At 40.7% G+C, this 26,896-nt stretch overlaps 1 protein-coding gene across 1 annotated transcript; it reads right to left on the bottom strand.

The window, feature by feature from the left end:
• Positions 1–382: 382 nt before the first annotated feature.
• Positions 383–25,997, bottom strand: slc25a27 (solute carrier family 25 member 27). The gene is made up of 9 exons (XM_080192398.1): positions 25,629–25,997; positions 23,215–23,403; positions 21,172–21,256; positions 15,039–15,161; positions 13,976–14,088; positions 9,236–9,320; positions 6,682–6,774; positions 5,442–5,544; positions 383–5,357 (listed from the first exon to the last, which is right to left on the bottom strand). Exons 1-9 carry the CDS (start codon positions 25,723–25,725, stop codon positions 5,286–5,288), a joined length of 960 nt encoding a protein of 319 aa, XP_080048524.1. The 5' UTR covers positions 25,726–25,997; the 3' UTR covers positions 383–5,285.
• Positions 25,998–26,896: the final 899 nt, after the last annotated feature.

Here is a 26,896-nt window from a genome sequence, read left to right as displayed (position 1 = left end):
CCAGTCCAATGCTGGCATCTCCACATCATGGAGAATGCACGGGAACGAAAAGCTATACAAGCTCCTGACTTATTCAGAAAAAGGAGCGAGGCTTGAACAAGTTCCTTCTCTTTGCAGAGAATGGGTCCCCGCATATGAATACATCATCCTTCTGATAAGTATAAATAACGCAGGTTGTAAACCCCACTGATTATCTTGAAGTGGTTGGTTAATGTATTTATTGGTGAACTCAGGAATCATATCTAACAATGGATATATTGAATTTTCAGGGTCCATTCTGCCTAACATAAAGAACTGAAGAAACATGCCTTTTTTAAAACTTTTAATGAGTCTTAATAAAGTTCAGCGAATTTTCATTGTACATTTGAAGTCCCTCTAAGGAATTCAGCAGAACATTTGCCTGTATCCAGTTCATCCCACAGAACGTCCTTATTAATGGTACTTACAGTGTCCTTCTGCTCCCAAATATAGGTGATGTATCTGGGGGTGAAAGGTCCTCTTTATCATACCTGTTCTTCAGAAGTGGCATCTCTCTTTTCTAATATTAAGAATATTTCATCTGTGGATATTCTGATATTTGCAGAATGATAATTGTTTAATTGAGCTGATGTACTGAATAGAAATCTTTGCTCAAAGAAAAAAATCAGGGCATGAATGCACGGTAACTATATAAACTTGTAAAGCATACAGTGATATCTTTTTAAAAGCTTCAGCTTGTAAGCATTAGATATAAGAATGAGATTTTTTAGCACTGCCGACACAGCAGTTGTACATTTTATCTCACAACAGTGGGTTCCACTGTAGTGTAATTAAAGCATGACTTTTTTTGCTTTGGAAATGAAGCCTTGTGACAGTAATTAGAAACTTTTATCAGTGTTGACCTCTTTCAGCTGTGGCTAAGTGAAAATACACTCACTACTGAATCAAAAAGTTGGTTCAAGCCCCACTCTACTGAATTGTCAGCCTAAATTTTATGCTTAAATCACTAGATTGCAGAGCGTGTGGCATTTTTGCAGATGCCTAACAGACGTCGATCTGACCGCTCAGGTGAATATAAAAACACAAAAGGCATGATTCAAAAAGCAACAATGGAGCTCTGCCTGTCTCCTGGTTAAAATTTCCCTCAACCAACACTAAAAACAGTTTTAAAAAAATTAATTAGCGGGATCTGGATATTACTGCCGAGTCCAACATTTATTGCCAATCACGAGACGTGATGATGGTGAGCTGTTTTCTTGAACTCCTGCAGTTCTTCTGATGTTGGTAACTCCACAGTGCTGTAAGGGAGGGACCTTCAGGATTTTGACCGGGTGACAATGAAGAAATAATATATTTCCAAGTCAGGATGTTATGTGATTTGAGGGGAGCTTGCAGGCAGTGATATTCCCCTGTGCTTGTTACTCTTGTTCTTCTAGGTAAAAGAATTTGCCGGTTTGGAAGATACTGGCTAAGGAACCCTGGCAAGTTACTGTAATGAATCTTGTAATATGGTTCTAGGTGGTGGAGGGTAAATTTCTAATGTGGATTGGATGCCAAGCAAGCGGCTTTGAGCTTCCTAAGTATTCTCGGTAGGCAATTGGGAAATATTCCATCTTGGTGCTACTTATAAGAACCCCGCTGCTTGGAAATTGGCTGCTGTGTTTATGTACAAAATTAGTGGTGGCTTTCCAAATCTAATTAATGACCGTGAAGTGTTTGTTCTTTAAAGAATATGTTCTGATGCAGAATTTTTCTTGTATGTTTCAGTACAAAGCTGAGCTAGTGAGTGCATTCGTAGAAAACGTGCTGCCTCACATTGTACGCCAAGGTAAACTTCATCCGATTGTTGATAGCACTTTCCCCATGGAAAAGATGGCCACAGATACATGGAAAGCAACAGAAACAAGGGAAAGATAATTATTGAAGTGAGAAAAGAAAAGCCTTCTGATCTGTGATCAAGAAGATATTTTGATGAATGTCAGTGATTTGGATGAACTGATCATGTTGAGTTCGATGAAATATAAAGTGTACAATATCGCTGTTCGGCATCCTCTATAAACTTTAAGCGACTCAAATATTGATATTTGTTGTTTCAAACTACTATAACAAACAGCTTTCTTTCACACTATTTCCAACTTGCAATAGAATCAATTATCTCCGCAATGGACAGACTGACTTGGCAGATAATTGGCAAGTAAAGCCATTCTGTCTTAATCTCTAAAACTGAAATTCCAAAAGTCAATCATATGGAAAACTGGCTCCCATTAGCTCTTGTTTTGTTGTGTGAAAACTTTCCAAAATTATAAAACTCAAATCTAGGCTGCAATGAGAACATTATCCATCAAAATATCACGAAATGAGCAAAACATAACAAGAGATATTGAAGAAAACAGCTATCCAACACTATTATTCAAAGAAATAATGGTCCCACTATTCCAATGCAAAATGAAGGCTTGACAGTCTTTACAAAGCATAAAAAACTGATTCTTTAGACGCATAGCTCTAGCACTGCAGATTATATTGGTGTGAAATTTACTCAGAATAGCAATATGTTCAATTTTAAAAATGTAATCATACTGTTATGAAACTGGTCTTGAGATAATCAAAGTTTTTCCACATAAAAAGAGCCAAAAAGTTGATATCCAATTGACTTACCTGAGTTCTAGAATAAATTCATACTGTATATTAGCAGCGGTATTGCAGAACAGCTTGAATAAATTTGATAAAATAATTCAGAGACCTGGTTAACAAAATTCCACACTTAAGCCAATGAAACATTAATGGCCTATTTCCAACCAAATACTGAGATGTGTCATAGTCCAAGCTGGAAGTTCACATTCCATCAGCAATTATTTGGAAGCCCAAGAGAAAGGTGAAGACCCTATACTTTGTAATTCCAGTATAACAGTCATAACAAGGCAAACAGTGAGACTGAGAAATTTAAAAGTACTGAAAGATATTGAGGAACTTTGCAGTGAGTTTAGGATAAGTCCATGTAAAATGAATGTCAAGATAATGGAGAGACACACTGCAGTATCAGTGGGCAACAGCTGACTGAAAAACTGGACTGGCTACACAAAACAACAAACTGATAAATATGCTAAATGGTGAAAAGTGGAATTCCATAAAGTGCATTTCATTTGAGTGCCAAGACTTGGGATTCTTTTAGCAAAAGTAAAAGAACATTTAATAACTGAACTACACTAAACAAGCTAAACAATGTCAGGAAGCAATCTTTCTTTACAAATTCTTTACTGTTGAGAAGGCTCTATATCCAATCTGCAAACAAATTATGCAGGAAATTTAACTGAGCAGAGGAAAATATTTCATGTATTTGGCAATTATAATAATTCAGTCAAAAAGACAACATTGAAAGCCAAAAAAAATCCTAAACAGGATAGAAGAAAACTACAAATATTACTGGATATCACTTTCAACCAACCAATCATTACAGCCAAGTTAGAAATCTTCACAGAATTATAGAATGATTACAGCATAGAAGGTGACCATTTAGCCCATCATTGCTTTCTTAGAGCAACTCAGCTAGTCACACTACCCTGCCTTTTTCCTATAGCCTCAATCTTTTTTCCCTTTTTACCTTATTAATTCCCTTTTGAAAGCTGTGATGGATCACTATAAATAATTTTCAAGCTTGATCTTGGACCTAGCTATTCGTATCTTTATGAAACAACTGTTCAACATTAATGCCCATGACAATTAAATATTAATTTATTACATTACCCTGTTAATTGTTTAAAATGTGTGTTTATTTGTTTTAGGAAATGCATCAAAGGATAAAAGAGTAGCATAGCAAACAGATGTCATTTAGTCACGAGGTGGTAATCCTATTCTGTAGGTCAACACCAAACTTTGTTTGGAAACCCTCTGGCCTATGACACTTGCACTTGGCATGGTCTCTTGTAAAAATCATAAAGAATTAGAGGACTCATTTAACGGAATAAAAACAGGGGAGACACAGTGGTTAGCATTGCTATCTTGCAGCATCAGGGGCTTGGTTTCAATTCCCAGCCTGGGTCACTTCTGTGCGGAGTCTGTACATTCTCCTCTTGTCTGTTTGAGTTTCCTGTGGGTGCTCCGTTTCCTCCCACAGTCCAAAAGACATACTGGTTAGGTGCATTGACTGTGCTAAATTCTCCCTCAGTATCCCTGAACAGGTGCCAGAGTTGGCAGTTTGGGGATTTTCATAGTCATTTCATTGCAGTGCTAAATTAAGCCGACCTGTGACACAAATAAAATTTAAAAATATCTAGAGGGCTAACATTTGAAGTCTGTGATCTTTTTGCCTGAACTGCTGAGTACTTCCAACATTTCCTATTTTTATTTCATATTTCAGCACCAATAATACTTTGCTTCATTTAATGGAATTGTGTTTGAATCTATTCAAATCATCTTATCAATGCTGCTGTTGGAATGGGAAAGGATATCAATCAACTATAGCTCTGAAGGCATTTTGGAAAAAAAAATCATGAGGTGCGGACATTTATAGCAAAGCCAGCATTTATTGCCCAACCCTAATTGTCCTCAAAAAGATGATGATGAGCCGCTGCCTTAAACTGCTGCAGGTCATCTAGTGCTGGTAAACCTACAGTTGTGGGCAGAAAGTTTCAGGATTTTGATCCCAGAACAGTGATATAGTTCTCAAGGCACAATGGTGTAGAGCTTGTTGGGGATTTTACAGGTTCCCATGCATCTGTTGCCCTTAATCTGGTGTTACTGAACGCTCCTGATGAGCATTGAAATCTGATACCCAGGGTTCATTCTGCGTCCTTGCCATCTTCAATATTTCCTTGAAATGGTGGTAAACATGGATTGATTCATCAAGTGGGGAAAGATGGTAAATTTTTGACCTGATGCAATGAGACTTTGCGGGATCTGCAGCCAATGATGAGCATTCTCAGGGCAACTCCATCCCAACATATATATCACTGTGCCGCACTCCACCTTTGTTGGGTCTGTACTATCAGTTATTAATTAACTTAGCCCTCTGTAGTTTTACAATATGTCTTCACATCTTTCACTGCCATCAAATTAATACAAAACTTCCATTGTTTTAATTGTTATAGTGATGTACAACTGAAACTTCCTGAAGCAAAAGAACACTGAACTTGTGAAGTTAACAACTTAAACATTGGTGCTTATTGCAAAATCCAGACTGACAGCCAGGGCAACCATGGTGACGTAGTTTTAGTGGGACATGTTTCATTTCCTGCCTAGCCCCAAGCTGTATGGTGCTGAATGATACAGTTCTTCACTGAAGTTAAATCGGAATCAGTTCTGAAGAGGTGTCAAAATGAATCGACACCTGTGAGTCTTCTGATTTGCTCAAATGTGAGCCAGAATGTCATTGACCATGGTGCCTGAAACAGATATTAAAACCTAGTTAACACACAAAACACACCAACATTAAAAAGATGTATTTTAAATGTTATATAAACACTTACCATTCTTGCCCAGATTGGCAGAAATCCTTTATACAATGCCATGAATCCTTCTCTCTCGGTAGTCTTCATCAGACAATCGATCGTGGATTTGTACTGTAAACCCCTAGTAGCAAGGAATGAACAAAAATGGAGATATCTTAGAATAAATTAACAACTAAAAATTCAACTTTTAAAGAAAGATTTCTGCACAAAGTTTTTTAGATTTACTGCAATGTGCAATGAGGTAAGGGCAAATTCATATGAGGTGCAAAGTCATAGTTCCCTACTCTACGCAACAATTTTATTTCACAAAATAAAATTTGAAGTGCTTAAGGTGAAAAATACAATTTTAAAGAATGTGTTTTTAGGGTTTCTGTGCCATGATATTCCTGATGATGATTCTGTTTCCTGAACCTGTCAGTTCTGAAGCACATGACCAATTTGTCATGTAGATGATTTTACTACTATCAAAGCAGCCAGCTTTTAAAATAAATGGATACCTTTGTTCCTCTTTTGCCCACGCATTTAGTTATAATGACCAGGCCCAAATCAAATTAAGGGATTTGGGTATTTTCTTTTCATTTTGTTATGTACAACAAAATGTTATATTTAATAAGGGCATATTTTAAAAATAGTTCAAGCAATATCCTGTGTCATCAAAAAAGAAACATTTAAAAATTGCAGCTGCTACTTTAATAAGGTGGATTGATCATACGTTATTTAGTGTGCAATGAGGAGGATATTATGTTGTGCACAGGCACTTGTACAATTAATGGAAAATTTCAATCAAGAATGCTTCAACTTTGAAAAGCATTACAACAGCAGTAAAAAATATATTCCAGCAATATGCCAAAGATTAAATTTTGATAATGATGCAATTGATCTCTTTGTAATGACATTTCCAGTATTGATTAAATAGAGCACTTGCTTTTCAGTGTGACTAAGACACTTGCATCTGAAAAGGGGCTTTCTACATGTCTACAGGTTAGACACATCTTTATACACTGTAAATAATGGTTCTATTCTATTCCATATTCTAGTCCATATTCTATTACAAACTCTCATTGGGAGTATTCATAAAATAAGTTAAATTTATGACTTCTTATATCACTTTACTCTTGGACTACTTCCTATAATCACTCTAACCATCTTGTTGGGTGAGGTGCACTATTCATTCCCCCACCTCACCACGCTCCCAAAAAACAATCCAACAGAAGAGGGACACTTTTACCTTGATATTAACTGAATTTATTGCACTTACCTTCCTTGATTATCTCGTGTCTGATTCATAATTCTGCTTTTAATGACATCAGCAGGAGTTCCCAATGTAGCAGCAACTAGACCTGAGCAAATGCTGAGCACAAGTTGTTCTTTAAAAATAGTATCAAAGTGTTAATTCATAACAAAGCAAATGAAAAAGATGCATCTTCAGTGTAGCTTGAACTAAAAAGGAATGTGTCATTCCTCACTGAACTAAAGTTACCCTTCAAATGTCCCAGTTTTTTCTGTCTCCCCTCGGCTATACTTTGCTGTGGCCACAAAGGGCGTGAGTGGGTGACTTTCTCCCAAGTCTCAGTCTACATGTCATTTGACCAGCTCAAGAAGAGCTTTTTGTTCCTGACCTCATAGCCCTATATCACAGAACCTTCTGTTTCCACTTGCCACAGCCTTATATCAAAGTTGCTACGATTAGGAGCTCATTGGAGTGGAATATCTGAATTTAATTGACTGGCCCATTAGAAAGTGAGCGCATTTGATGCATGACTGTACCCACCATTTTACACCATTCTGATGATTACTGGTAATGTGTATGTACTGAGATAGAGGAGAAACGAAAGAGAATTATTGTTTTCTCGTGGTCTTCCAAATTGATATACACCAGTTCATCTTTAAACAATAATGGGTCTTGTATTTGGACAAAGATATTTTCTTTGAAATATGCAAACTTTAAAATCCTGACTTATTTGACTGAAACCTATTAATAAAGAAAATTAGTTGCACAATTTTCCTTTATTCCTTTGGGTTGTAAAACCTGAATTTTAACCAGAAGTTACACAGAACCCAAAAATAAGATTCCACATTCACTAATTTTTAAAATTAATTTGTGGGATGTGGGTGTTGCTGCTAGGCCAGCACTTATTGCCCATCTCTAGTTGCCTTTGAGAAGGTTGTGGTGAGCTGCCTGCCTGAACCACTCCATTCCCTGAGATATTGGCACTGTTGCTGTTGGGGAAGAGATCTACGATTCTGACCCAATGACAATGACAGACTAGTGATACATTTCCAAGTCAGAGTGGTGAGTGGTTTGGAGAGGAAGTTCCAAGTGGTGGTGTCCCTATGAATCTGCTGCCCTTGTCCTGCCAGATGTTAGTGGTTGTGGGTTTGGAAGGTGCTGTCTAAGGAACCTTGGTGAGTTCCTGCAGATGGTACACACTACTACTAATGTTTGTCAGTGAAGGAGGAATTGAATGTTTGTGGATGGGGTGCCAGACAAGCGGGCTGCTTTATCTTGGATGGTGTCCAGCTTCTTGAGTGTTGTTCGAGCTGCACTCATTCAGGTAAGTGCAAGTATTCCATCACACTCCTAACTTGAGCCTTGGAGATGATGGACAAGTTTTGCAGAGTCAGGAGGTGAGTTACTCACCACAGGACTCCTAGCCTCTGATCTAATCTGGTAGCCACAGTATTTATATGGCTAGTTCAGTTGAGCTTCTGGTCAATGATAACACTCAAGATGTTGATAGTGGGGATTCAGTGATTGTAATGCCCTTGAATGTCAAGGGGCAATGGTTAGATTCTCTTTTGTTAAAGATGGTCATTGCCTGGCATTTGTGTGGCATGAATGTTCCTTGCCACTTGTCAGTCTAAGCCTGAATATTGTCCAGGTCTTGCTGCATTTGGATATAGACAACTTCCGTATCTGAGAAGTAGCGAGTGATGCTGAACATTGTGCAATCATCAATGAAAATCTCTACTTCAGACCTAATGATGGAAAGTAGGTTATTAATGAAGCATCTGAAGATATTTGTGCCTAGGATACCACCCTGAAGAAATCCTGCCGTGATGTTCTGGAAAGGCAACAACCACAAACACTTTCTCTCATGTTTGCGATAACTCCAACCATTGGCGAGGTTCCCCCGATTCCCCCCGACTCCAGTTTTGCTAGGCTTCTTTATGCTACAATCAGTCAAATGCTGCCTTGATGTCAAAGGCTGAATGACCTTGGCAGAGCCCAAACTGAACACAAGTGAGCAGGTTATTGCTAAGCAGGTGCTACCTGATAGCACTGTTGATGACTCCTTCCATCACTTTACTGTGATAAAGAGTAGACTAACGGGACAGAAGGTGATCAACCTGAAACGTTAAAACTCTGTTTCTCTGTCACAGATGCTGCCTGACCTGCTGAATATTTCCAGCATTATATTTTTATTTCAGATTTCCAGAATCTGAAATAAAAACAGAATTTTGCTTTTGTATTGGATTTCCACACGTTTCTTGTGTAATGGTATATATGATGAGACGATTCCTGAATCAAATTTAACTAGCATATAAGTAAAAATTGTAGAGTAGCTAAAAGGCTTGAATGACAAAGAGGGCTGGCACTAGGATTTTCACAACATATATTTTCATCTTTCTTCAGTAATCAATCATACATGAGAATCAATGACAAATAATGCTGATGCCAAATGACTACGGTACTTGTGGGAAAAATATACAGTGCTGCAGGGCTCTAATTTAAGACACCTGAAAGAAACGAACAACTAGTGCATATCTGTATAACTGAGTAAAAGAGATGCTTTGGAGAAAGTTGGTACCTTGATAAGCCATGGCATAAACTGTTGTCCTTCAGAGTGGTGTTCCGCAGTAAAAATTGTTTCACGACATCATAGGTAGTTAGATCTAACAACAAAACCATCATTAATAAGGTCCAAAAATTGAAATGCAAAATGAATGTACAAATCTTTAATGGAACGAAAAGTGCCTAATATAATGGAAACAGTGCATGATTTTGTAAAAGATACCTCTTTGTTTTTTGTTTAAGACATGGTCTTGATGAAAAAGTACAGTATCTATCAAACTGATTCCATCTTTTTTTATATATGTTTAAGGGGACTGTTTTGAAGTTCAGCTTTTTTTCTATAGGCAGTCAGTATGTCTGGAAAAAATACAGGTTGGATGTTGGGAAAGTAATATAATACACATTTTAGCCATTTAGTGTTTACTTAGGAGAGAGCTAATGGACTTTAGTTTACAAAATGTAAAGGTCCCTTTGGGCTTTTGATTGAAGGAATGGAAAGTGAGTTTAGATTGACAGGGTCATGCGATGATATGGCTAATTGGAGGAGCTAGGTATGTAGCAGAGAGAAAACTGATTTTTGAGTTCTGGCTGGGGTTTGTTTAAATACAAGTCTGCAAGCTGCTGTTTCCACAAAATGTCTCTGAAAGCTTTAAGTTGGAATTATAGTTAAACTGTGTTATTAAATAAAGTTTGCTTTACTATGACATAATCCTAATTTGTCAGTGGAATTACTCCTGGAATGAAGCATGCTATCTTCACATTTATACCAAAATAGAAAAATTGCTAGGGTCTAGTCTGACTTCCTAATGTAATTTCGGATTCTGGTCCAGAGCCCTAACAAGACAGCAATTGCATAAACATCAAAATTCATGACTACATACTTGTATATGAGATGACAATTAAAGCAAGGCAAGGCTGTTCTGGCTCCTAAAATAAAGGTGTAATAAAACATTTCTACTTAAATATTTTTCTCCTTTGCTGATGTGAAGCTGATGGTGATTCAAGCTGGAATATAGATGCATTGTCACTGAGCTATCATCCTTATAGATGTGCTTCGTCTACAAATATGGCAGATCATTGAATTGTGGATCAGTGACTAACACGCAACTCTGTCCTTGTCCAATGTCTGTATATATGCATTTCTCAACAGGGATCACAACAACGATCAGAAGCAGAAATACAAGCTAATTTTTCTTTTTCAACCTGTGCAATAACTGAGACCAAATGCTGCCACGACACACTCAAACAGATAAACTACCTCAGAGCAGAGAATTCATTGATGTGTTTGGCTCATGTCATTGTGGGCAACAGCAGAATTCTTCCAACTTTACAAGATGATAGACATGCAGCAAATTTCTTGGCAATGGATAATTTCATATGGTGCACTGCCGCATATGAAATGGTTATCAAGCTCATGCCACACCCCACTTTGTTGTTCCCCAATGAGGCAATCAAAATTGACTCCCAAGTTGTCATAGAATAATAAAGTGTAGAAGAGGCTATTCGACCCATTGAGTCTGCGCCAACTCTCTGAAGAGTACCTTACCCAACTCTTCTCCCTCACCCTATCTCGTAACCCCATGGCTCACCTGTCTAATGAGCAATTTAGCATGGCCAATCCACCTAACCTGCACATCTTTGGATTGTGAGAGGAAACCAGTGCACCCAGAGGACACCCACTCAGACAAAGGAAGAATGTGCAAACTCCACTCAGACAGTCACCCAAGGCTGGAATTGAACCCGGGGACCCTGGCGCTATGAGGCATCAGCGCTAACTACTGTGTCACTGTGTCACCACATTTAATAGTCATTAAACTATCTGTAGCGATCTACTTTGTATTCATCAAACAATAAATTGTCATGGACAGGAGCAAGCAGAATCTGAATGACTGATCATATGATTCAAAGGAGAAGCAAAAAGGTTCAAGGTCAAATGATCAGAGTCAAATGTGCCTATCATGATGCCCTAACTAAACTAAAAAAAACCCTGCCTTTACTTGGTCTGTATCCCCCTATTCCCTCCCTATTCATGTACCCAATCAGATGCCTCTTAAATGTTGCTAATGTGCCTGCTTCCACCACTACCTCTGGCAGCGCATTCCAGGCACCCACCACTCTCTGCATGAAAAACGTCCCCACACACTGCCCTTAAACTTTCCTCCTCTTATCTCGAACCTGTGCCCCCTTGTAATTGACACTTCTATCCTTGGAAAAAGCCTCTGATTATCTAGCCTGTCTATGCCTTTCATAATCTTATACACCTCTATCAGGTCTCCCCTCAGCCTCCGTCTTTCCAGTGAAACAATGCTAGTTTATTCAACCTCTCCTCATAGCCAACACCCTCAAGACCAGGCAAAATCATGGTGAACCTTCTTTGCACTCTCTCTAAAGCTTCCACATCCTTCTGGTAGTATGATGACCAGAACTGCATACAATAGTCCGAATGCGGCCTAACCAACATTTTATATAGCTGCAACATGATTTCCCAACTCTTGTACTCAATGCCTAGGCTGATGAAGACAAGCATGCCATATGCCTTTGTAATCATCTCGGACATCTGTGCTGCCACTTTTACAGAACTGTGGGCCTGCATGCCCAGATCCCTCTGTATGTTAATATGCCCAAGGGTTCTGTCATTTACAGTATAATTCACACCTAAATTTAATCCTCTAAAAGGAACCACCATGCATTTGTCTGAATTAAACTCCCTTTGCCATTTCTGTGCCCAAGTCTCCAATCTATCTATATCCTGTTGCATCCTCTGACAATCTCCTGCAAATCTTCGTGTCATCCGCAAACTTAATTAGACCACTCATATTTTCCTCCAGATCATTTATACGTACAACAAACAACAGAGGTCCCAGCACTGATCCCTGCAGAACATCACCAACTACAGATCTCCACTCTGAAAAACACTCTTTCACTACTACTCTCTGTCTTCTACAACCAAGCCAGTTCTGTATCCATCCAGCAGTTCTCCCCGAATCTCATGTGATTTTAATTTTTGTACCAGTTTGTGCTGTGGGACATTGTCAAATGCCTTTCTAAAGTCAATATGAACTTCATCCACAGCCCTTCCCTCATCAATTATCTTTGTCATCTCTCCAAAAAACTCAGTCAAGACGGTGAGACATGACCTTCCCTGTACAAACCATGCTGCCTGTCACTAACTAGTCAATTTGCTTCCAAATGTGCATATATCCTCTCCCTCAGTATCTTCTCCAAAAAGTTTCCCCACCACTGCGTAAGGCTCACTGTCTATTATTTCCTGGATTATCCCTGCTTCCTTTCTTAAACAAGGGAACAACAATGGCTATTCTCCTGTTCTCCGGAATTTCCTCTTTGGTGAAAGAGGATGGAAGATATCTGTTATTTTCCTCCCTTGCCTCCCACAGTAACCTGGGACAGATCCTATCCAGCCCCAGGGCCTTGTCTACTCTAACGCAACTTAGGAACCCAACATTCCTTCTTCGATATATTGACATTCTCCAGAGCATTCAGAAACCTGTCCCTGACCATCATGTCCCACTCTTTGGTGAATGCTGATGCAAAGTATCATAAAGGATCTCACCTACTTCCTGTAGTTCCATGCATAAGTTCTCTCCGTTGTCCTTGAGTGGGCCTAGTCTTTCTCTTGCTACCCTCTTGCTCCTAATATATGCATATACAGCCTTGGGATTCACCTTGTTTTCTAAAGACATTTCATGTCCCTTTTTGCCCTCCTAATTGCATGTTTTAGTTCCTTCCTACTTTCACTATATTCCTCAAAGGCTTTGCCAGTTCTTAGACACCTAGGCCTATCATCTGTTTCCTTTTTCCTTTTGACTAAGTTTACAATTTCCCTTGACGTCCATGGTTCCCGAATCCTGCCATTTTTGAGCATCATTTTTGCGGGAACAGGCCTGTCCTACACTTCAATCAACTGGCTTTTAAAAGCCTCCCACATGCCAGATGTGGATTTGTCCTCAAATAGCTATTCCCAATCTTCATTCACTAGTTCCTCTCTAATATGGATATAATTGGTCTTTGACCAACTAAGCACCTTCACCCTTACTGGAGGGGTTCTTCAGCTACCCATAGTAAAGTCGAGGTGCTTGAGTCGACTTCTCCCAAAATCCTCCTCTGCCTCTTGTTACTAAGTCAATTGACTTGAAAATATGCTGCCCACATCATAAAATGGTTGATTTTGCAGTCGGGTGGGAGTGAGCAGCCTAAGCGCAAGGAAGACAGTCTTCAATCCTCAGGGGCTGCCCTTTGCAGACTGGGGGGAAGCCCCTCTCTAAGACAGTACACCCTCTACTCACCAGCACCCACAATCACTGCCCCCCACTGCCGCCCCACCACTTCCAAACTCTCCCTGTCTAACATCCCAAAAGTATCTGTTTGCAAAGATCCATTGGGCCACAGTTGCTAGTTGCTGTTCTGGCACCTGCTAATGTTCTCTTGGTGCTGCCAAGACCGAAAGACTTGGGGATGTTGGCCAATCTGAATGGATGGCAGCTACCAAGGGCAGTACTTCCTCCTCAGTGAGGACATGAAGTCCCACTGTCTCTATTTACGTCCCCCCTCCCTGCTTCCCCAGTGCAGTATGGCTGTGGGACAGACTGGCAAAGAGTCGAGTCCAGGGAAGGCAAACTATCTGCCTTCCATCTCTATACTTCCAACTTTATTAACATTGGCTTTGAGAAATATTTTTAGGCTTCATGTTTATTATTATAAAATTGAACACACAAAAAAAATCCACATCTTAGGTTACCTCCCAGACTCACTAACGCAGCTCTCTGTACATTTGGTATCCATCCAGCCCAAAGACCACGGATACCGCCTTCCGACACGATTTTCACAAACACCTGGGTGATTCCATGGACTCTAAAATTAAGATAATACATCACACACAATAGTATAAAACCATGATGTTATTGTGTGTGAAAGAAGCGCACGCAAATGATTCCTATTGAGCTATTTAGGAAAGAAATGCATCACCTCCCAATAACTGTATTCTGAACATAAAGTTATTGTGCAATCAGCCAGTACACAACACAATAAGTGAGAGGTTCTGTCAGTGGCTATGCCAAGAAATAATCATAGCCTGCCAGTATCAGATATCAAAAGGCCTCAAATGTTTAAATTATGAATGGATATGCTGCCGCCTATAGATAATCCTGGAGCATTAAATTCCAAAGACAGATTTGTATCCCTGAGTACAGAAGCCTGAGCGCTGATTTCAGTGAAGAGATTCTTATGATAAAAAGATTGACTAGGATGTGTTTACAGAAACTGTTTTCTCTGGTTGCGGGGGCATCACTTTAAATATACAACTATGTTCGTTAGGGTAAAAATATGGAGCTCAGCTGGGTAAATGGAGTTGAGGTAGAGACTAACTATGATCTGACTGAATGGCAGAGCAGAGGTTGAGGGACTGCATAGTCTATTCTTGTTATGCAATAAGACACAGGAGCAGAAGTAGGCCAACCGGCCCATCGAGTCTGCTCTGCCATTCAATGAGATCATGACAATCTGATAGGATAATCCTCAGCTCCACTTTCCCACCTTATCCACGTAAGCCTTGATTCCGTTATTGACTAAACATCTGTCTATCTCAGTCTTGAACATACTTAATGAATCAGCCTCTACAATTGGCTGCAGTAAAGAATTACACATTCACTGTCCTCTGAGAGAAGTTCTCCTTCACCTCTGTCTTAAATGGACAATCTCTGTTCTCATGTCCTGAACTACAGGACACCTGTTTAAAAAGTTATTTTCCAAAATTCACAAATTCAGATCAAAAATCATAAATACATGTGAGAAATGTGGCTTACCTGGGTGGTTTTCCTTCAAGCCTTCTCCTCCCCTCCATTTGCATCTGGATTTTCACCAGATCTGCTGGGCTGGCCAAAAACTGACCAAGAGCTCCACCCAGCATTCCTCCTAACACAGCTTTCCTGCCCAAAAAAAGGACAAAACATAATATTATCTTTAATAGTCTTGATCTTTAAATTATTTTTCACTTGCATCCCTTCCTTGAGAATTTAGTTTCCTTCCTTCATCATCCAGGCAAGCTTAAGCCTGAGGTTTATCATATCCCAAATGATGTCAACAATCAATTAGGTATAAAAAAAACCAACTGGTGAGAAAGAAACAGCATTAACATTTTGTGCTGATGATTTTTCATCAGGGCAGCAATCAATTAACCTGAAACTTGCTTGCAGCAGAGTGAAACACAGTTTTTGGTTCTGATTTTTAATGCCCCAACCACCAAAATATAAGGGACACTTGAAGTAGTCTGGCTGAAAAGTGACAAAACTCACCAAAACAAAAGATCAGCAGCCAGTCATACTGCATTCATAGTCAGCTGTGTATCTGTTAGCTTTGTAAACAGATATACTTTTTTCATCCCTTTTAGTTCTAGTGTTAGTTCTCTCTTTCCTCAGGTACCTCCTTAGGGCATGGTAACGTAGGGCATGGTACCGTGCCCTATAAGGGCACTGGTGGCATGGATTTTCATGTGTTGTTCCAAGGTTATGGTTGGTAAGGCACTGCAGTGGTTAGCCGTTGCATTTTGCAGCTTTCGGCTAACCAGAGACTCCCCTACTGTTACCATCTGCTGTAGGTGTAAAGAAAGGGCTTACAGCTTGATGGTCAATTTCCTTAGCCACGTTATGGACACACCTTCCATTGCCATCAAGTTCTGGAGTTGGACTTGCACCTGGAGATTCTGGTTGAGGCAGGGTCCCTATCAATGCATCGCAAGACATTGCCTTGTTAAAATTACCTCCTCCGAAGATAAACCTCACTAAAAAGTCTGATAGCGGCACTGAATTCAGCAAGCTGGAAAAATGACTTAAAATTAAAAATAAGGTGAATTTATATAATGCCTTTCACAATATCAGGGTGCCCTAAAATGCTTTACAGCCAATCAAATGCTTTAAGTATTTAGTGAGTGTTGTACTGTTGGAAACATGGCAGACATTATGTGCATAGCAAACTCCCACAAACAACAGTGTTAATGAATAGATTTATAAATTTAGGTTGGGCAGATTAAGTTGTCTTTTTCCCCTATTCCACATCTAAATAGCCACTTTACTTTTATATAATCACATTAAAAGCAGGCAGTTCACCTCCCTCTGAAGAAGCACGTTTTAGCTCATCCCTCTCCCCTACAACCCACAGCCCTGAGCCACATCGATAGTAGTCATGATGTGGGTATGCTGGCATTGGACTGGCGTAAACACAGTAAAATGTCTGACAACACCAGGTTTTAGTCCAACCAATTTATTTGATAATAATTAATTTGATAATAATTAATAATAATTAATTTGACAAGCTTTCGGGGTTAGCCCCTTTGTCAGGTGAATGGAGAGTTCTGGCCTCAGACAGAGCATATAAAGCACAGACAGTTTAGAGATTACTGATTAGAATGCGAATCCTTACACCTAACCCGCTGTTCAAGACTTGAAGTGGCTGACAATGTGTGCGGAAGGAGCACTGATCACAGGTTACAGAGATGTGTATTGTCTCCAGACAGTACAGTAAGTGAGGTTTTGCAAACCGAGGCAAGTCAAGGGGGTTACAGATAGTACGACATGAACCCAAGATCCCTGTTGAGACCGTCCTCATGTGTGCGGAACTTGGCTATCAGCCTCTGTTCAGCGACTCTGCGCTGTCATGTGTCGTGAAGGCCGCCTTGGAGAATGCTTACCCGAAGGTCAGAGGCTGAATGCCCGTGACCACTGAAGTGTTCGCCAACAGGAAGGGAACAGTCTTGCCTGGTGATTGTCGAGCAATGTTCATTCATCCGTTGTCGTAGCGTCTGCATGGTCTCCCCAACGTACCATGCTTCGGGACATCCTTTCTTGCAACGTATCAGGTAGACAATGTTGGCCGAGTTGCAAGAGTATTTACCATGTACCTGGTGGATGGTATTCTCACGTGTGATGATGGTATCCATGTCGATGATCCGGCATGTCTTGCAGAGGTTGCTGTGGCAGGGTTGTGTGGTATTGTGGTCACTGTTCTCCTGAAGGCTGGGTAGTTTGCTGCGAACAATGGTCTGTTTGAGGTTGTGTGGTTGCCTGAAGGCAAGAAGTGGGGGTGTGGGGATAGCCCTGGCGAGATGTTCGTCTTCAACAATGATATGTTGAAGATTCCGGAGAAGATGTCGTAGCTTCTCCGCTCCGGGGAAGTACTGGACGATGAAGGGTACTCTGTCCACTGTGTCCTGTGTTTGCCTTCTAAGGAGATCGGTGCGGTTTTTCGCTGTGGCGCATCGGAACTGTCGATCTACGAGTCGAGCACCATATCCTGTTCTTATGAGGGCATCTTTCAGGGTCTGGAGGTGTCTGTCACGATCCTCCTCATCTGAGCAAATCCTGTGTATACGGACGGCTTGTCCATAGGGAATGGCTTCTTTAACATGTTTAGGGTGGAAACTGGAGAAGTGGAGCATTGTGAGATTGTCTGTGGGCTTCGACAGTTCCGATGCGCCACAGCGAAAAACCGCACCAATCTCCTCAGAAGGCAAACACAGGACACAGTGGACAGAGTACCCTTCATCACGCTGGGCTAGCGCTTAATATAGAAAAGGATAGCAAGAGTTTTTATAAATATATAAAAAGGAAGAGGCTGGCTAGGGTGAATGTTGGTCCTTTAGAGGATGAGAAAGGGGACCTAGTGGTAGTGGATGGGGATGTGGCTAAGGTATTGAATAACTTTTTTGTTTCTGTCTTCACGGAGGAGGACGTGAATAATTTGCCGGGTGTTAGCGATGGAAAGGTGGTAGGACTGGAGGGTCTTAATGACATTACTGTTACTAGAGAGGCGGTGCTCGACAGACTGGAGGGGCTGATTGTGGACAAGTCCCCAGGACCGGATGGAATGCATCCGAGGGTTCTGAAAGAAATGGCGGAGGTGATAGTGGATGCCTTGGTGGTTATTTTCCAGACGTCGCTGGATTCCGGGGAAGTGCCGGATGATTGGAAAACGGCTAATGTTACGCCGTTGTTTAAGAAGGGTGCCAGGCAAAAGGCGGGGAATTATAGGCCGGGTAGTTTAACGTCTGTGGTAGGTAAAATGTTAGAATCCGTCATTAAGGAGGAAATTGCGAGGCATCTTGAAGGGAATTGCTTGATAGAGCAGACGCAGCACGGTTTCGTTAAAGGGAAGTCGTGTCTGACAAATTTACTGGAGTTCTATGAGGATGTGTCTAGGGCGGTGGATAGAGGAGAGCCGGTGGATGTGGTCTTTCTAGATTTTCAGAAGGCGTTTGACAAAGTACCTCACAAGAGGTTATTGCAGAAGGTCGAGGGACATGGAGTTGGGGGTAGGGTGTTAGCGTGGATAGAGGATTGGTTGTCAAATAGGAGGCAGAGAGTGGGGGTCAATGGGTGCTATTCGGATTGGCGGATGGTGACTAGTGGAGTGCCCCAGGGGTCAGTGCTGGGGCCTCAGCTTTTTACCATTTATATAGATGATCTGGAGGAGGGAACCGAGTGTACAGTGTCGAAATTGCTGATGAGACCAAGATTGGGGGAACGGCAAATTGTGCGGAGGGTGTGGAGAGTCTGCAGAAGGATCTAGATAGGCTGGGCGAATGGGCCAGGAAATGGCAAATGGAATTTAATGTTGGCAAGTGTGAGGTGGTCCACTTTGGTAGGAAGAATGGTAGGAAGGACTATTACTTACGGGGCGAAAAACTGCAGCAGGCGACGGTGCAGAGGGACCTCGGGGTCCTTGTGCATGAGTCGCAAAAACCCAGCTTGCAGGTGCAGCAGGTGGTCAGGAAGGCGAATGGGATGCTGGCCTTCATAGCGAGGGGGATTGAATATAAAAGTAGGGAGGTCTTGCTGCAGCTGTATAGGGCATTGGTGAGGCCGCAGCTGGAGTACTGTGTGCAGTTTTGGGCGCCGCACCTGCGCAAAGATATTTTGGCCTTGGAGGGAGTGCAGAGGAGGTTTACTAGGCTGATACCGGAGTTGAGGGGGTTGAGCTCTGAGGAGAGGCTGAATAAACTGGGCTTGTACTCGTTAGAGTTTAGAAGAATGAGGGGAGATCTCATTGAGACATATAAGATAATGAATGGGATGGATAGGAGAGAGGTGGAGAGACTCTTCCCGCTCAAAAAAGACAGTAGGACTAGGGGGCACAGCCTCAAGATAAAAGGGGGGTGGTTTAGAACGGAGTTGAGGAGGAACTTCTTCACTCAAAGGGTGGTGAATCTCTGGAATTCTCTGCCCGTTGAAGTGGTGGAGGCTGCCTCGCTAAATATTTTTAAGACGCGGGTTGATGGGTTTTTGATAAGAGAGGGGATTAAGGGTTATGGGGAGAGGGCGGGAAAGTGGAACTGAGCAGCGACAGATCAGCCATGATCTTATTGAATGGCGGGGCAGGCTCGAAGGGCTAGATGGCCTACTCCTGCTCCTATTTCTTATGTTCTTATGTCCAGTACTTCCCCGGAGCGGAGAGGCTACGACATCTTCTCCGGAATCTTCAACATATCATTGATGAAGACGAACATCTCGCCAGGGCTATCCCCACACCCCCACTTCTTGCCTTCAGACAACCACACAACCTCAAACAGACCATTGTTCGCAGCAAACTACCCAGCCTTCAGGAGAACAGTGACCACAATACCACACAACCCTGCCACAGCAACCTCTGCAAGACATGCCGGATCATCGACATGGATACCATCATCACACGTGAGAATACCATCCACCAGGTACATGGTAAATACTCTTGCAACTCGGCCAACATTGTCTACCTGATACGTTGCAAGAAAGGATGTCCCGAAGCATGGTACGTTGGGGAGACCATGCAGACGCTATGACAACGGATGAATGAACATTGCTCGACAATCACCAGGCAAGACTGTTCCCTTCCTGTTGGCGAACACTTCAGTGGTCACAGGCATTCAGCCTCTGACCTTCAGGTAAGCATTCTCCAAGGTGGCCTTCACGACACACGACAGCGCAGAGTCGCTGAACAGAGACTGATAGCCAAGTTCTGCACACAAGGACGGTCTCAACAGGGATCTTGGGTTCATGTTGTACTATCTGTAACCCCCGTGACTTGCCTGGGTTTGCAAAACCTCACTTACTGTACTGTCTGGAGACAATACACATCTCTGTAACCTGTGATCAGTGCTCCTTCCACACACATTGTCAGCCACTTCAGGTCTTGAACAGCAGGTTAGGTGTAAGGATTCGCATTTTAATCAGTAATCTCTAAACTGTCTGTGCTTTATATGCTCTGTCTGAGGCCAGAACTCTCCATTCACCTGATGAAGGGGCTAACCCCGAAAGCTTGTGAGTCTATTATCAAATAAATCGGTTGGACTAAAACCTGGTGTTGTCAGACTTTTTACTGAGCCACATCGTCAGAGACAAATGAATCCAATATTTGTATTACTGGACTAAGTTATCTTCACCATTTACTTTAATCTTTTCGCCTCCTCCCTTCACACCACTATATTTTTCTTGTTAGTTTATCTGCATTATTTTCAATTTAAAGTTTTTCAAAGTATTTTGTTGCAAAGTTTCAATCTCAGTAGCCTCAAATGTTCATTCATGGAATAGCTATTTTAGGCCACTAACATCAGCAAGGAAATCAATCCACAAAAATTTTTACAATTACTGGCCCAAATTTTGCCATAGCAGGGCACAATGAAAAGCATAAAATTATTATTTCATTCTTCTTTATAAGTTAAAGTTCAACTTACAAAGAAGAAGGAAAAATAATAATTTTATGCTTTTCATTCAGCTCTGCTATGGCAAAATTTGGGCCAGTAATTGTAAAAATTTTTGCAGACTGATTTCCTTGCTACTGTTAGTGGTCTAAACTTCTAACATCTGTGTAAACAGTCGATACTTTTAAAGAATTTTAATGTACAGACACATAAACCAAATCTGTATAAGGACATAATGGATTATAGGTTTGTACTAAACTTGCACTTACCACAGTGGGAAAGTGCCATCTTTATCCTTGCAAAGTACAGAATCACGGAGTTTTTCATAGGTAACCATCCTCATTCCAGAATACACTAGTGCATGCCATACAAGAAACAAAAAGTATCAGTTTACATTCAGAATACAAACAATAAAAGGAAAGTGAAATGATCTGTTCTTTGCTTTCTGCACACTGAGCCATTTTTAAAAATGGCTTTCCATCCCAATCTCAGTTTTCCTTCTCAGGATTACACATCTCTTGCCGTTAAGAAGAAGGTAGATGGCTTGTTGTCAAGCCTCCATTTATTTTCAATTAGCAATTATAAGATACAAAAAAGAGACTCCCTTATTTCTCTCAATAGGAGATGTCTGGACTGCACTTGACACTACCCCATGGCACTGCAGCCAGGATCTGAATTTCAACCAAAGTAGAATTGGAATCTGCATGCCTATATTCAGTGGCAACACACATAAGCAACTTGATTTGCTGCGCTGCCATGGTTGCATATAAGTTGGATCTTAAATTTCACCAATGCAAATTCAGTTTCAATCACTCACAGAACTTTTACGTTCAGTTAAATAATTTTCTTGTTTATGATGGGCAGGATAACGTGAAACATTTATGGTAGCATTCTAAACAAAAGTATTAAGTAAAATCAATAATACATTTTAAATAGGTACAATCTTCAATGAAAAATATGCAACAGAATAAGACAATTTATGTCAGAATCTTCTATAAGTGCCAAAATACTGGTACACACTATTCTCTTACCCGATGATTGAAGATGACGTTTCTTTACAAACATATCTGAAAATTAGATCAATATAACTTATCATAAACACACCCTATTCCTTCAGTACTGAATGTACAAATTTCACCACAAATACTGAAAAATATATAATTTGTAGTGCCAGGAAATTAGTGCAAACAGATTTGTGGTGTTAATTTGGCAATGTATTGTAGACCAGCAATTCTTTTTTTGAACTTCTTTAGAAAATGTACTCTTGCTCAATTTTAGAGGCATTGTATATTTTTACTTAAATAAAGTCAATGTCATTATGGGCTGTGGTACAGTATGGTTGATGTCTACTATTCTGAATCTCACATCTACTGCAAAGGCCAAGACTTTCTCTATTGGCAGGAAGTTAATTCAACTGTTCCTGTGAGAGAACTTTAAAATTGTTGAGAAGCTTTAAACTACATTCTCCCCACCCTGGGCCAGATGGATTGTCAGGTGTTATAGCAATGCATGGACAAACAATGTCTAGCAAAAGCAATCAGCCAGCATGTTGATAGGAATGAGTTACTCAGTCCCAGCTGCAACCTTGATGGAAGTACCTTGAATGATCCTCACATTGCAGCTAAAAATTCAAGAAAAGAATGAAACTAAAAACACTTTTTTCCAAGTTACTGTTTATGTGAAAAGATAATTAAAAGTAAAAGCACCTTTCACACTGTAAATATATGTAGATATAGTTGGAATACACTTAGACACTTTCCTTCCCAAATTAAAGATCAGGCTACACTCCACAATTGAGCAGGCTGTACATGATTTTAAGAAGGAACAGTCTTGGTCAGGCAAATACATTTGAAAATTAGTGCTTTAGAGATCAAATTTTAAATCTGAAAACTGGTATTTCAAAAAGGGGGCTTTTATCTGAACTGTGTGGTCCCAGGGCAATTTTGTACAGTCCTGGAGTCCTTGTGTTCATGCATCTTTTCTCAGTTATTTATGCTATCATTTCTCGATTCCTGCCAAATATTCAGAATCCTGCTTTACCAAACTGTCACATTAACTAAACCAGAATGATTCTGTAAGACAGGGAAGTTGACTTTCAAAAAGAAACTTAGACTCATCATGTTCTACTGCCACAAGTAGAGCAGAAATGAATATCCTACTTCCAAGTTTGTATTCCAATTTTATACAAGAAATTTTGGCATTCAATAATTGGCAACATGTGGCAAAACAGTGAAATAATAATATTTTTTACTTAAGGAATGATCATGCATTAAGAAATAGAAGGGCTGCACTGAATCTAGTCAGTTAATCACCTATATGTCTGCAGATGGCAGGAGTAATACCCTGCCAGAGTTTAAACAGGCCCTCTTCTTTCACTATTCCAACTGCTGTTTGAATCATCCCTCGATAGGGCTTTGCTCTGTGACCACCTATAAATCGTCTAGGAGATGCTTCTCCTTGAATCTGAAGTCTTGTCTTGGTCAAATCAAGTGGAAACGTCACTAAGAACAAAGAAATAAATTTCAAACCAGGCAATTATGGGTCACGGAAGCAGCAAAGCAAATAAATTGAAATCCAGCTTTTAATGTTTATGTTAACATTTGTAAAACGTAACCCTGGAATGACATGGCCCATACATATTTTGCATTCACCCTATTAGAAATCAAATGAACAACTGATCTTTGTGTCTCATGAAGGAGGTTGTGGGTTTGGAATTCTGGAGTATCTTAACCTCAGTTTTCCCTCAGAAACATTACATGGTATTAGACAGTTATAACCACCTGAGCAAACTGAGGATGTGTCTTGGACATGCTCTCCTTCCCTTCTTGATGGGGCAAGAGGATAACAATTTTAATCATAGCTATAAAAATTGCCACCACCTTAATGTGAAATTTGCATTATCATAAATCCTCACACTACTCAACGTTGTATCATTGATAGAAACTAAAACTCTCCGAAAATGCAGAATATATTTCCTAGGGGTAAAAAAATTACCTCATAGTCACATTCAACAACTCTGGTACTAAAATCAGATGTACTTACATTAGTTAAATGTCACCATAAAAATGATGTCAAAAAAATTAATCTGACCTCGGCAATGAGACAAATTCAAATCAGCAGAAAAAACTTCCAAACAATACCAGTTTTAGGAATATAATGCGTTGTTATAGATTTGCTTTTGTGACAACACTTCAAAAGTAATCCATTAATTGTGAAATGCTTTAACACATCAGGAGTACATAGACCCCACACTATATAAATGGAAGTTCTTCTTTTGACAGTAACAACTTGTATTGATATAGCACCTTTAACATAATTTGTTCATGTAAATCTCTGGGACTGGGACATTGTCCTTGCCCTTATTGGTATTGCAAGTCAGAAGATACAGATCACAATAATGTCTGGAACGTTCCACAAACATTGACTTGTCCACAACAAATGTGTGCTTTTTGATATAAAGCAATTGTTAAGGCATGTGAGTTTTCAAAGTCTCCTTGGCGTTTCACTTCTATTTCTGCCATATTTTTCCGGAGTTGTATTACAGTATTGTATTCATCATCTGCCCTTTTAACTTGAGACTCCTTGCAGCCAATATTTAACTCCACAGAGCTTCTGGAATCTCAGCCCATGTTCCTGAAAATCTGCCTACTCTCTCCATACTTGTTTTTGGTTATGGATCACACGTTTGATTTGCATTTTTAATTGGTTCTCCACATTGACAAGTCTTGTTATTTCTGGGACTCAAATTTGGCTGGAATTTTACTGCCCCCCCCCCCCCCCCCCCACCCACTCCGGCCACGGGAAACAGAGTGGGCGAGGGGTGAACAATGGAAAGGTCTGTTGACCTCTGGTGGGATTTTACAGTTTTGGGATGAGTGGGACCATAAAATCACACCTAAGAGTTTTCTTATAGCAATTCTATGCCCTTTATTTTGTATTTACATCACTTTTTTTTGCTTGTTTTGCACTTGTGAGCATTTTTATTTGATGTGTCTGCCCATTTGTATCTAAATCTTTATGTAAGTCACTATTTTCATCCTTTTCCTCTCCCACTCTCTGTATGTTTTAGCATTTATATAAGTTTACAACTAACTAGTGGTTGAATCAAACTCACCATTATAGTTAATAAAAGGGCTATAAGCAGTGGTCTCTTTATTTTAATTCTGTTCCTTGCTCAGATTTCTGCTTCTTAGGTATTTCTTAGCCAAGTTACTTAATCCTGTGGCATACTCTACATTCTTAATTAGCTTTACAAGAAGTATCTTTCCTAAAACTTTATCAAGAGGCTGATTCCAAAAATATACAAATATATCCCAGCAACTGCATGTTTTCAAATATGTTCGGCATGTTGAGCAGAATATAAATCTATGTTGGCAATTTCTCAGTTAAATACAGTTCTCCTTTAAGTTTATTTCTTAGATAGCTTTCTATCTACTTTTGATAGTAAATTAATGGGCCTATACTATGCCCAGGACAGACAAGGAAGTATACTTGATTCGTTCCAACCTGCTGAACTTCTCCACTACCCAATGACTGACATGCCGATTACCAAACACTGCACAGAACTCCCTTCCCCCTGGATTTGAGTGGCGTCTGTGTGATTCATTCAAGCCAATGGGTTTGCTGCATTTGTTGGGCCAGTCAAGCTGACGGTGTTGGATTGTTGATGAAAGCACAATATTTGAGTACCAATTAAAAAAAATGAAAGGACAAAATAGAGTTGCACCTAATTCTGCCATAGCAGCGGCGCAGGCCGTCAGCACGAACTTGGTTGGCAGCGAGGTTATGTCCCGGGGAGGGCAGTGCTTGACCTCTTCGCTCATTGCAACCGCAGCGGAGTGGACCCGACACAGCAGCAACCTGAAAATAACTTAAAACAGGGACGTTATCTTCAAAACGCAAAACGCAAAACTGACTGCAGCAGCATAGCAAACCCTGCAATTCCACCACTCAAAACAAAACCTCATCGGTGACTGACAATCACCGACTCAGATAAAACGAAAGCACAACACATGTTGCCGATTCAGAGCTGCCTCCCCACCCGCAGTGCGGTGTATCTGCTGCTTCTCCCAGACTGCAGGGCTCTGGGCGAAGCAGCAGCAGCGAGGTCAACTTGCCAGGGTCTCCCACAGCAGCCAGTGCTGCTGGAGAAACCCTGAAACAAGTGCAATGAGACCGGGTAGAGGGACAAACAAAACAGCAGCTAACTTCTCTCTTTGCAAATCGGAAACTCTTGACGTTTGTGTATTTTCTGCAGTATTATCAGTAAAGAGCTAGGAACTATTTGTTATGTGACTATGTATTCCCGGGTGCTATATTCACTGCCGCACTGCAGTCCCTTATTAAATTCTATTAAGGGATGTGGGTGCTGTTGGTCTAGGCCAGCATTTGCTACCCAGATTCCTTAATTGCTGTCAGCACCAGCACCCCCCCCCCCCCCCAAAACCAGGATTTTGATCCTACAACAGTGAAGGAATGGCAATCTAGGTCAGGATGGTGGGTAACTTGTTAGGAAACTTGCAGGCTGTAGAATCCCTACAGTGCAGAAGGAGGCCATTCAAGCCACCCAGTCTGCATCTGCCACAATCCCACCCAGGCCCTATTCCCATAACTCCACACACTTACCCTGCAAATCCCCCTGACACTAGGGTCAATTTTGCATGGCCAGTCAACCTAACCCGCATATCATAATGTTCCCATGCATATCCTGCCTTTGTCATGGGATTAGAGGATGCAGTTGAATGAGGCTTGATGAGGTGGGGGCAGGGGGTGGGGGCATCAATAGTCAGAAGGTGAATTATTTGCCATAGGATTCCCAGTCTCTGGCATGCTGTAGAATCATAGAATCCCTACAGCGCAGGAAGAGGTAATTTGGCCCATCGAGTCTGCACCAACCACAATCCCACCTCAGCCCCACCCATATTTACCTGCTAACCCCTCTAACCTACGCATCTCAGGACACTAAGGGGCAATTTTAGCATAGCCAATCAACCT

Source organism: Carcharhinus amblyrhynchos, chromosome 7, assembly GCF_965287045.1.
Source record: "Carcharhinus amblyrhynchos chromosome 7, sCarAmb.v2.hapA, whole genome shotgun sequence".
Lineage (NCBI taxonomy): Eukaryota > Metazoa > Chordata > Chondrichthyes > Carcharhiniformes > Carcharhinidae > Carcharhinus > Carcharhinus amblyrhynchos.
The sequence above is the reverse complement of the archived record's forward strand: the minus strand, read 5'-3'. Positions and strand labels throughout refer to the sequence as shown.

Coding starts and splice junctions, on each gene's coding strand:
- slc25a27 (XM_080192398.1), bottom strand. CDS start 25,725: ATGAGCGAAGAGGTCAAGCACTGCCCTCCCCGGGACATAACCTCGCTG. Junction 14,089..15,038: donor CTTGAAGGAAAACCACCCAG/GTAAGCCACATT, acceptor TCTTAATTTTAG/AGTCCATGGAATCACCCAGG. Junction 5,358..5,441: donor TGCCAATCTGGGCAAGAATG/GTAAGTGTTTAT, acceptor TATCTGTTTCAG/GCACCATGGTCAATGACATT.